At 31.4% G+C, this 13,210-nt stretch overlaps 1 protein-coding gene across 1 annotated transcript in view; it reads right to left on the bottom strand.

Annotated features, from left to right (window-relative positions):
* The window catches only part of AP3B1 (adaptor related protein complex 3 subunit beta 1), a 185,870-nt gene that overhangs the window by 132,129 nt on the left and 40,531 nt on the right, over positions 1–13,210 (bottom strand). The window contains exon 7 of the mRNA XM_081131585.1: positions 5,322–5,504. Within this exon, the coding sequence (XP_080987711.1) occupies positions 5,322–5,504 (183 nt within the window). The remainder of the gene's footprint in view (positions 1–5,321; positions 5,505–13,210) is intronic.

The raw sequence follows: 13,210 nt of genomic DNA, 5'->3' as shown, positions 1-13,210 counted from the left end.
GTAATGAGACATTTAAGACACGTAACTCCTAAGAGCCCAGGCAAAATATCAATCAATGTGAGGGTGACAGTGAAGCTTTCTCGGCTACCTATCCTTCAGAAGACACTAGAGAGTAAACTCTACCAAAACCAGGAAGACGAAAAAAGATGAATACACTAGGGAAGAGAGCCCTAAGATACAGGGAATTTAACACAGAAGAGACAGGAAATTAAGTTCCAGAAAAACAGCTGTGTAACAAGCCTAGCAAGCAATTAGATTAGAACAGAAGAGTACTGCCTCCAAGAGTGTGTCTCCTAGAAGAACATAAAGCTGTTGGAATGCTTGGTATATGTTACAACCATACTAGTTAGGACTATGCTCAGCTATATAAAACAGAAATATCAAGTTAAGTAGCTCCATGAGGAAAATATTTTGGCTTTTTCAGTTCCATCCATTTCCAGAGTATGGCTTTATCCTCATGCTTGCAAAATGGCTGCTGCACCTCTAATCATCACATATACATTCCAGGAAGGAATAATGAAAAAACACACAAAGTAATGTATGTGAAGTAAGCCCATCAGAAAAACATTTATTTCCCAGAATCCCAACCAGAATATTTCCACAAATATCTCAATTTCACAACTGGGTCATATAGCCATTTCTGACTCCAAGGGGTTCTGGGGAAGTTGATTATTTTAAACTGGATATATCACTACTCTGAACAAAATCAGGATCCCGTTATTTTAAAAGGGGGAGGGTGGAGGATTAGGTAGGTAATCAGAAGTATATCAATAACTGCATCTAAAATAATATTTAAAGAGAATTTAATATCATGATAGAGAATTTAGAATGCTTTGCAATAGTGACATGATAAATAAACTAAGTAAATTAAAAGTGAGGCAATTTTTTTATTCCAGGAAGAACCAAAAGTTCCATAAGAAAAAAAGATGAAAATGTTACTATAGAGTATAAATAATATTCATAAAGTCATAATTAAATGAACAATACACACTGGTTGAAAATTGTCATATAATTATATTGCAAAGAAGGAACAGGGAAAATAGAAGCATGAGGTAATATGAGAATGCCAAATTCTCCATTTCTATAATAGGAAGTCAAAATATAATGTCTAAAATTGATAAATCAAGAAACAGCAACACTGTGTTTGTTAGTTAGAAATGTAAAAGGTTAAATTCACATATACACACAAAAGCCTAAAAGTACTTGAGGTAGCTAATTCAGGTATGGGAAAGGGTAGGGGGAAAATGTTTCCTACAAGCCTTACAGGATTATTTAACTTTTTTTTCCCTAACCATGTACATGTTACTTGGATAAAATGTAAAATATTTTTTTAAAAGAAACTTCATGAGTTAAAAAAATTCCAATCAAAAATATATTATGAAGAACAAAAAGAACAAGGAATCTTTAAGATGAATGCTTCATAACTAATGGATGGAGGGGAGGCTTCATTTCAAATCAGCACATGGTCCATAGTTTCTCATTAAACTGCATATTGAACCCTTCATCAACAGTTGTCTGAAAGAGCGCACAAAAACGTTTTTATTCACATTGTAAAACATGATTCTACAACTCCTCACTATTTTGTTTTTAAAAAGTTCCACAAAATAGTAAAATTAAAAAAACAGTCCATTAGTAAGAAACAATACAAAATTTACTTTACAAAGACAATTAACCTGTAAGAAAATTAAAATTCAACAAAAAATCATCTCTAACACTTAGGTCCTCTAAGACAGAACCGAAATGTGGTGTTTTGAACCCTTTCCTAAACTACCTTTTTGTTTTCAAAAAATTGTTAATCAAGAACTATGTACAATGTATGAATTTTGTATTCTGATGAGTTTGTATTTTATAGCTATCCATAAAAAGCTAAGGAACCTATCTTAAAAATACTTTAAACAAAATTCTAAACTTGGAACTTTCTTATACCTATATAGGGCTTTTTAACTGAAGTACTGATATATTAAGAGACATAAAAGTAGATTAATCACTCCAAATTTCAAAAGGCATACACACTGCCCCCAGAATTAAATTACCTGGATTCATAAGCAAAAAGAACTGTGAATACACAGAGTTTTAAGTTCCAAATTACTAAAGTATTTTGATATTTCTTGCAAAACTGTGATCTCCTTGAGAAAATTCAACTTTAAAGAGATAGATTAATAAAATTAGCAACATCCTGTCAGGCCCAATGCCAAAGTTCTATTTCAGTTTATAATTAATGCCACTAAAGGGTTTTTTTTTAATCACTTTAAAATTTTACCTGATATTTTATAACACTTTTTAAAGTCCATTACTTCTACAAAAGCAACTTTAGTCTTACAGATTTACATTTATGCCTTACGTATTCTCCCACAATAGCTTGAATGACACAAATATTTAAGTAATTTTATATCCTTGAAAATTATACCAACTTGACCTAGAATAAAAAAACAACCCACATGAACTGCAGAGAGTAAGGTAAATTTAAGAAAATAAAAATGCAAATATATATTTTAGCAGTCTCTTGAATTTATTAACCTAAAAGGTTTAATTTCCATTTTCCTGCATCAGCTTTATTTATAAAATGTCATGCCCTATAAATACGCTGTTATTTTCTATAGTCAAGCACCCTCTTAACAAATCTTCTCATTAATATGTAAATTTAAAATCAATCGGTCTTCTCCCTGACAGTCCCATGAATTCCTAGTGCACTGTATAATCGGCTTTGACTTGGCATCCACTATTTATCATCAAAGATGTCAGTTAGAAAAATTATAGAAAATGCACTGCAATTGATATGACTGCAATCTACTTTGTCAACACTTAATTGTCCCTCAATTCATACATTTACATATAAACAGCCTAAATACTGATCTATAATGACGCAAATAAACTAAATTAAAAATCTCTTTTGCCCCTGAAGAAGCCTGTTTGTATATGATGCGTTCATTTGAGAACTTACTGACAAATGCATGTACATCAGCTCATCTCAAAAAATATTGCCACTAATTTTTAATTCCTCAAAAAAAATTTTGCTGCCTTTCAAGCCTACAAACACAAACAACTGTTTCAAAGAATTCAATGAGAAACATTATCTTTCTTTGTGAAAAGCAAATTTAATTATGGTTATTAGCTAACTACAATGTCTGAGTACTATGGATTGGGGGGCTTCAATATTAGCCTTGACTGGACCAGAATAAGCTAACACACAGAAACTTATTAAAGCAAGCAAAAGGATACTTTTATTTAAAAGTATGGGGTTAGCATGGCCGGGCGTGGCTCAGCGGTTGAGCATCGACCTAGGATCCAGGAGATCTGGGTTCGATTCCCTGTCAGGGCACATGCCCGGGTTGTGGGCTCGATCAATGACTCTCTCATCATTGATGTTTCTCTCTCTCTCCCTCTCCTTTCCTCTCTCTGAAATCAATAAAGATATATTTCAAAAAAATAAAAAATAAAAAAATAAAATAAATTTAAAAAATAAAAGTATGGGGTAACAGAATATATAGGAAGTATGTGGAATTAAGCATCAGATTATTCAGCTTCTATTTCTGGCTCCATCTTTCAAAAGTAATATTATCTTAGGTGAGTTATGAAAAACTACATGCCTCAGTTTCTTCATCTATAAAATGAGTATAATAATTCCCACTGACCTATCTCAAATAAAATACTATATAAGGAAGTACAGCAAACTATTAAATTGCTAAATACAAAGTATCAGTGGTATTATTTTTCAGATCTTCCCTTAGTATTGAGAAGGAAACCTCTTAATTTTTGTCAATTTGGTATTTTAGGTAGTTTTTTATTTTATATAATATAAGTCAATATATTATTTTAGTGACATTTTTCTCACTTACAAATTCTTTCACGTCAAGATAAATGGCCCTTTATATATCATAAAGTGGTGTTCATATAGGATTTATGCAAGTGACTTCTGCCCATTATGTGAAAGGGGATGAGGGCACTAAAATGCACACCCTTCTACTCTGCTGCTGGGGGGCGGAGTTGTACTCAAGCGTTGATGGTAAAAGGATAAAAAGGGTGGTAACAACTCAGCACTTGCTCTGCTGGGGTACTGTTCTGCTTTCTCCTCTTGTTCTGTAACACTCAAAAAGCTCCTTCCTTCATGGTATGCTTTTTACAGCATGAGAAGTGAAAAATTAGAACAGATAAGAATTCCAAACACTTCTGTTTCTTCCAGGTATGGCAAATGTTGCTTTATAGTTCAGTTTGCCAACTTTTTAAGTTAAAATGACCACACGTAGTCCTAAAAAGTTGGATGCAACTTAAAAGTCTAGGTCAAAAAATCTTCAAGACTAAAAGTGGCTAGACTGCTCAGAAGTTTCTCTGCAAAACAGAATTATAAGTAGGCACAGAGAAAGTCTGAGATTGGTTAAGTGAAAGAGTAAGCGTAAATATGGTCTAAATAATGATAACCCATTTGAACCTTATTTTTGTAAAATGTCCTTATACTAAAAGTTTAACATCTTTGACAATCCCTTACTTTTAATGCTACAATAAAAGATGACCTTGCAAATAGTTTTAAACACAAATTTTATCTAAAATGAGATTAAATTCAAGGAACATAAACAAATAAATAGACAAACTACAAAGACAGAGATTCGAAAGTTCCTTACATATTTTGGGAAGATACGGTAAAGAATGTATATATTTTAACTCCAATTTCTACATAATGACAAAGCAAAGGATCATTTGTATACAGCTACTAAAACTAATTTGGCTCTTAATAAAAAGTTTTATTAAATAGTGACAGTGGCTAGGTAAGGCAAAATTACCTATAACCTACACAACAACAACAAAAGTCTGAATAACATTCTGGAAAGTAACTGGCTGAAATAAAACAACTAGCTATTAGCAACAAAATCTCTTATCAAAGTTATCATTTACATGAAAGGACCAAGACACCTGCAGCATGGACATGTTGCTTAGTAAGTGCCATCAAAAGTTTGCTTTGCTCAATGAAAAATAAAATTAACTTTATAAAATAAATGCACAGGTGGTTAGTAAAAATGCATCAATTTAAGCGCCCTATGTGACATAAGACTTTTACATATGAATAATCCAAAACATACTTTGATTTTTAAGTAGACAAACCTAAAATTTTGTATACTATGCCATTAAGTATATATCAACCAGTGCCAAAACAATGACCAATTATACCTGCATGTATTTTGGTTTCCTGCTTTCCAAAAGAACATGAGTAAAATGAGATCTTAAATACAGACTTCTATAACTTACTACTCTTAATTATTTATACTCATTTTTAAAGCTCAGCCTTTTTCCTAGTATATTTTGTAAGTGGAAGATTATTCAACACTTACCTCTTTCCAAGGACTGACAAACTGTGTACGAGCATATCTAGTTAGCATGTGGATTATGACAACCTGTCCCCACTCTTCCACATCAACTAGTAAATTACACAGCTTGCGGTAATTCTTGTGAATCAGATCTATTCTGTCTGGGCATACTTCTTCAAAAGCCATCACAACACTGCCAGCGACCAGCTAGAAAAGAATGAAATAGTAACTCATTTAAAAAAAAAAGGGTTTCTGGCCATCAAAGATTCTAGTCAGTCATTACAGAGGTACAATCAGTGTTACGACCATCAATGTTTAAAGTATTCAGTCATTTAATTAATAAATGATTACATATGTTTAAATAACAAATGTTAAAGTGTCACTCCCTCAAAGAATAATTTTAAGAGTTGTAACATGTCTACAAAACTAATATTTTTCTGAAGTATCAGTATTAGAAATTCTGGTAATTTTTTATCTCATCAGGTTAAGTCTCTACAAATTGGTCATATATGGATTAAAAATATTCGTCATGCATATTTTTCATCTTTAAAGCTAACCTAAATTCTAATCTAAAGATTCATTATTTAGTACATAACAATATTCAAAAAAACAAGACAATAACAATGACCACATCATGTCGTTTACAATGAGAATGACAATTTCACAATGAATTTATCTTAAAATGTACGTGAGAAACTCATAACTGTTTTTGAAAACACTTTCATATCTTACACATTTTCACCCACCTGTTTTTACTAATATACTTTATTTACAAAGAAAACACAGGCTAAAATTTTAGTACATTTTTATCACTTATGTGCATAAGTTGAAATAATATATTACCAACAAAAGGCAGCTTTCTCTAAGACCAATTAATGAACCACAAATGCTGTTTTTGGAATTTTCATGCTTTTGCAAAGTGGTGAAATCAAGATTTCTTTGGTATAAAGATACAAGCTAAGCAAAACATATAATATACAAATACTTCTATATATGTACCACTGATATATATGCAGTTAGCCAACAATATAAAACAGTTTTGAAAAAATAAATTAGTATCATATTCTTTCTGAACACTAGGGATCTTCATTTTAGTGTCTAAAATTTCCCCAATGACAAAATATGCAATTAAATAGAAATGTAACTTACTGAAATGGTACTTTTTGAAAAATATTAGATACAATGATATTCATATTTTTAATGTTTGTCCCTCTACTTGGCTGGCATTTAGTTTATTAATATGCAACCAACAGTACAATTGAAAGAAAACAGCTCAGAATATAGACTTGCTATTATGCTAAACAAGTTTCCAGTCCTGCGGGGATTTTATGAATTACCAATCAGTATAAACGTGAAGCTGCATTTATTGACTTCAGCCCTGCCCATGTACTGGTGCCTGCTGGTCTCAGCATGTATGCACCTCAATTGAAAAAGCAAAGAATTGATTATTTGTGTGAACTAAATAAAAATGTATTATGCATATAATGTTCTATTTGCTACTGATATGGAAAGGTAGTTAGGTTAGTGTTTTCAACTTTACATTTTGATGTCTTCTGCATAAATCACTCTTTAAAAATTATATTCTGTGATAATCATATTTCAAAAGGATAGAGGTAATATTTTAAAAATATTTTAAAACAACTAAGTTAATGGCATCAAACTATAAAATAACTTAGTAACTGTGAAATATATCTGTACTTATTTATATGTATAGATATATCTATATCAGTATATCTATAGATATACTTATATCTATACATATAAAGACATATATGTATCAATCGGTAAAAGGTGTTCAAGTACAAAAATAAATAATACATACCACTAAGAATAAAATAATCCATGAAATTGAAATAGTAACTCAACAAAATTTAAATTTAAGAAATATTATGTAAAATCTAGTTATTTTGCCTAAACCTAGAGATTCTTATTTTCAAAGTGTTTAGTAGATACCAAACAATTTAAAGAAAAATAAGCTACCACATGGTATTAAATTTATTAAATCAAGAGCTACAGATACAAAATAATTCTTAAGTACTAACAAAGAACATGAAAAGAGAAAGAAAATAATTATTACTTAAGTACAAATAAAGTTTAAGGAAACATATAAATAATTACAAAGAATTTTTTTTAAAAGTACCTTTGCAAAATAAAACTGTTTTAGATGTTTCATTGTATGGTTTTAAAAAACTTACTTTAGGCTAAAACACTGCCAGAAGAATTGATAATTTTGGTCTGTTAAATGTTCAATATTTTATAAAACTCCTAGAATTCAAATAAAATGGTCTACTCAGATTTTAAAACCAAAAATATTAGTTTCCCAAAAAAAGACAGTTAATTTCTATCTCACTGTGTCAATAGTAGCTTTTTATATAAGGAGAAAAATAAATCACTCCAACAAAGTAGCAATGAGCTCATCAAATTCAAATGCAGTTTTCCATTTATGTATTTTTTATATTAAAGCGATAAACATGGTTCATTTATCTTCCCTTGGTTGCCTCGTTTTTCTGTGCTGTTGCTATGAACTTCAGCCATTAGCTGTGCTCCAAGGTAAACTACATGAACCATCAACAAAAGTGACACCCCATCTATGGAGTTCATATTTTCTCCAGATTATCTATGCTAGTTGACAAGCTGGTAATGAAAAAAATCACACTAAGCAAATGGTTCCACTAATAACAATAAATTTTCTATAAAATTATGAAGGGTACAAAACGTTTCCTTGCATCTATTTTGTCATGAATTCTAATTAACTTTGCAAAAACCTGAGAGTGCTGGGTCATCACAAGAAGTGCATCAAGGTTTGATTGATAATATGGTATAAGCTGGCCAATGCTGCCAAGATTTTCTTCTCTTAAATTAATAGCCATCCAACCTGCCCTAATCATACAGCCCAAATGATATTCCCCTTCTTATTTCAATTTTCTTGAGGCATGGAAAATGGGAAAGATCAGTCATTTATCTTCTAATAGCTGGATAATAGATATATCACAACAAAACATCTGCACAAACTCAGAGGTGTTTTTTTGCCCACAACGGTGAAGCTTTTACCAACATTAAATCAATAACTTAGGAAATAGTGTCTTATCCCCACAGCTTAGTTATGAACTACCAATATATTCATTAAATATCATTTAGTAGCTCAATTAAGGAGTGGAAACTTTCTCATAAAAAAATAAAAATAAACAATTCCGTTTTTCAGTAGCCATAGACCGAATTTGTTTTCTTAAGTAACTCTGTTCTCTATTAGAAAATGAAATGCAATCAAAAAACTTTCTTTAAAATTAACCTAAAAGGGAAAATGAATATACCAGCCTGCTTTTGAAGTGTTCTAAATAAAAGAGATACTGTCGTCCACTGTTATGCTTAAATTGCTCAACAAATACGGATTTCTGCATTGAAAAAAATGAAGAAAAGAAAAAGTGCTAAAATTTTAAAAATAAATTTATAATTGAATTAGGAAAGGTTTGTGGTGAAGAAGTGTTCAGGATATTTTAAATGGAGAAAATAGGATGAAAATGGTAAATGTAGGACTATAAAATGAAGAAATTATGTAAAGAAAACTTGAAACGATTGGTGATGGCAGAATATAGATAAAATATTCCATTTTAATTTCATTGACTATAGTTATGAGGTTCCATTACAGCTTTTAAAATTTACAGATATATTCAGACAACAGTTAGCTAAGTAATCCTAAAATATTCTTCCAGCTATATTACCCTTAACTATATTCCTATATCAAAACTGATTTACTTTTAGGAAGGAACTAGTCATATGACAAATATTGGTCTTTCTCTAGTAAAAGGGAAAAGACAATCTATTATATTTTAATATGTTTACATTCCATCTTTCCTTAAAATGAGAATTACTGAACAAGTTTTCTTTGAGATCTCAATTGTAAGAAAATTTCTTAGGCTAAAATAAGCAACAGGGGGTATATTTCAAAATCAAGAGAGGTTAAATGAAGAAAACTTTTTATGTATATTAACACCTTTCAAATTTATATTTATCAGCAATGTCATCATAATGGTTCCAAGAAGCTCCTGCTGAAAACAAATATATTCCTTTTCAAAATGTGGGAATAAATTGGAACTGGTTCATTTAACTGGGCAATTTTTAAACAAAAATGATTTGGAATTCTGACTGACTTTAAATTTCAATGCTGACATTATTAATTTAGGGGAGAGAAGAAATATAGCTGTCTTCCTTCAATAAAGTATAACGTGCAATAAACAAAAGTAGTAACAAAGATCCATATATATCTGTATAGATCTCATAATATCTGTAATCTTTCTATAAAAGATTATAATCAAACAAAGGAAAAAAATACCAGAAAATGGTCAAAACAAAATTAATTTAAATTCTATTGGAACCCCAGTAGATCTGAATCTTCCAATCCAAACCCAGAAAAACTAAAGATGTAAACCTATATCCTAAGCATAACTAAAATACAGAGAATCTCCAAACTTCAAATTACGTATGAGGAGAAAAGTCAGTCCTCAATCCCAGAGAGTTATCGTTCATGTTTATATCACAAAACTCCACAGAGACCTATGACAGTCTGATAAAACTCCCCAGAACAACGCAGACAGGAGTTGGCGGTGAGCATAAGAGGTAACTAAAATCAACAGCATTTGAAAGAGAAATCTAAGTGTGAAAATACTGCAAAAGATTCCTGGTAGATTCAAAGCAGATTACAAGGAAGGGACTTCACTAGGGGGAAAGGGAGTGTAATTCAATAAGGCTATCTTAGAAAGGGAAAGTTTCAAGGACAAAATGGTTTAAAAAGAGGTGGAGGAAAAGGAGCACCTTAGAAACTGTAAAGTGGCAGAAAAAAAAAAAGAGGAAAAAATTTAGGCTCCTACAAGTAAAAAAAAAAGTAAGAAATAAAAATAATATTAGAAATAGATCCTTTCCTATAGATGCCCTCCCCAACAACAACAAAAACTATCTAATTAAAACAAACAAACAAAAAATACTTTGTTATTCTGACAAAGGATGCACTTGCACTAGGCATTTTCCAAAGTACCTCAACCTCAAATGACCAACCCTATCCAGAAACAATGTAAAAATGCAAGTATATAAGTACGAAAAAAAGAAAGTGAAAAACAAAACAATTCAACTGATGAAAATTACCCACAAAATAATCAATGATGAAGCAAAAGAAAACTGTAACACAACACTCGAAATTGAATTAAATATAAGCACCCTCAAAGAAGCATTTGGAGTTCAAAAAAAAGAACATGAATCAGAAATTCAAAAACAGAAAACAGAAATGAACAGAAGACGTCAGGAAGAAATAAAACAGGAGTTCATTCAAACCAGGTAAGAAAAAGAAAAAAATCAGACATGACAATTAAATCACAAAGTGCCCTGGAAAAAACAGTTGAATGAAAATTTAATAAAGGGCATTAAAGAAAAGTAGAAAAAAAATCCCAAGAGAATGGATACAAGGTAAAGAAAGAAGTAAAATGGTTAAGAGAGTCAGTGGTTGAAATATGAGACAGGCAAAAAAGATCCAACTTACATAAAATTGAAATCCCTGAAGAAAAAGTAACAACTGAACAGAATTAAAATTTAAAACTATGTATTTTTTAAAAACTTCTTAGGGGCAGAAATAGAATAGTGGGGTCTAGCCATAGTGATAAGAAATATTAATCATGCTCTGTTAACTGTGACTGTTCTGTTCTACTTAGAGAAAGCACATTCTAGCCTGGCTGAGAGTTATACACCCCGGGATATGGGAGTTACCCTTGGAATGTGGTCCATTCTCCTTTTCAGAGAACTGCCTACCATCATGGAAAGATAACAACCTTGTTCCTGAAACAATGGAGTCTAGCAGGCGCCCACCCTTTGCAACCCCCAGCCCACATTGCCTGTAACTATTATACCTTGCCTACTTCCCCATGCCTGTAATTCCTCCTTTCCCATGCAATCTTTGTCCTTCTATCCAATATAAGGAACTGGCTTACGGGGGGGGCAGGTAGAGCAGATCATATGTGGACAAATCCTGCTGTTTTCCCCATACTGCCAGCATTATTGGAATAAACGCTTATATATGATTCAATCCTGTCTCTGCTTAATTGGCTCAAGTAGTGACAGGCAGCCCAGACCCATTCGTTGTCTGGTTTCAAAACCACTTTTCAGAAATAAAATAAATTCTGAATCTACATTTTGGAAAGGTTCATGGGGTACCAGGAAAATTCTGACCCACTTCAAGTAACCCTGAGACACTATGTAAAACTGTCATATTTCAAAGATAAATAAAAAATCCTAGGAGTCAGCATGTTACTTAATACAGAAATATTACAGGTATTTCCTTTAGACTGAAACAAGGCAAGGATGCCCACCTTCTCCACTACTATTAAACACTGTACTCAAGTTATAAGCCAATATAATTAGACAAGAAAAATTAGTCATAAGAATCAGAAAAAAGGAAGCACAACTACTTCTATTTGCAGATGACATGATTCATTTTCTAGAATTAATCAGGAAGAATGAAGAACAAAATTAAATCAAATGATAAAAGAATTCAGTAGAGAAGCAGGATATAAAATTACCACACAGAAAATCAATAGCTTTCTTATATAACAAGTTCAATGATATAACAATAAAGCAATTTCAATTTATAATAGCATAAAAGTAGTAAGACCAATATAAAATGCAACTCTAAACCACTACTTAACTCAGTTGTCTCCATCTTGCTGCTCCCCACAGCGGTACAACTTAGCAATTCTGAAATAACACTTCCTCTGCATTCTGAAATGGAGCTAGTAACTAAATGTATTATGGATAATGCAAGTCACATTTCTGAATGTTGGAGAAAGAAGCTGAAAAGGTAGAAAAGCTAGAAGAAACTCCGTGTTGTTACACTGGAATCAGAGGTATCAGTATAAACTATTGCTATTTAATATAGACAGAAAAATAAATATAGGTATTTTTTAATTGTTAAAAACATAAATAAAGAGTGCCTCATAAACGACAGACCATCAAAGGCCCCAAAAGATCTATCTCTAAACATTGAGCATTTGAGAAGCAAAACATTAAAAATAGTAAACACCAAATTTCTACCACCAAAAATACAACAAATTAATTCTACAATCATTTAACAAATATTAAATACCTACTTTGAACAAATACTCAATATTTGTTCTACTCTATTTTGGAAATAAATGGTCATAAATCAAGAACAGACATTTCAAATTTACAAAGAAACTATCTTTTTATTCCCTTTTGAGTATTTACTTCTTCTTTGGAATATTTATTAACCCCCTTTTATGGTGTCAGGCACTGTGCTGAGGGTTCTACACACAACTCATTCAACACAAACAAAACCTTTATATGCTAGAAATTATAAGCCTTACAAATTTGGAAACTGAAACTTATGATGGTTTAATACATAGCTACTAAGTGGCAGTCAGTCAGACATAAATCCAATTACATCCAATTCCAAAGACTATAGTTTTCACCTGCGATGTATCTTGTTTGTGAAGTTATATATGGAGACTTCATTCCTAGGCTATGCTACAAATTTCATTTAGAGTATAATGTAGCAGAAATCATGGCAAATTACATTAAAATAAAGGATCTGTTTCTTGTAGATCTTACCATACTCTCCATAGTACTTAGAAAATGCTTTGCACGTAGAAAAAACTAAATGTTTTTTATTACTAAAGTCAAGTGTACCACAGTATCAATAATACTGATTGTGTATCTGGGTCCTAGAAGCAGAAAAAAGTATGGCATACAGAAGACTAAAGGAAATTAAATTTCTTGTCTCTGTCTTTATTTATTAAGCAAAACTATATTTGCTTACCTCCTACATTACACCAAACATATAGAAGAAATGCAGTGAAGATTTCTGCTACATTATACAGATTAAAAGAAATATGCTGGATGGCTTAGGAATAAAA

The sequence above is a fragment of the Miniopterus schreibersii genome, assembly GCF_964146895.1.
Source record: "Miniopterus schreibersii genome assembly, chromosome: 3".
Classification (NCBI taxonomy): Eukaryota; Metazoa; Chordata; class Mammalia; order Chiroptera; family Miniopteridae; genus Miniopterus; species Miniopterus schreibersii.
The sequence above is the reverse complement of the archived record's forward strand: the minus strand, read 5'-3'. Positions and strand labels throughout refer to the sequence as shown.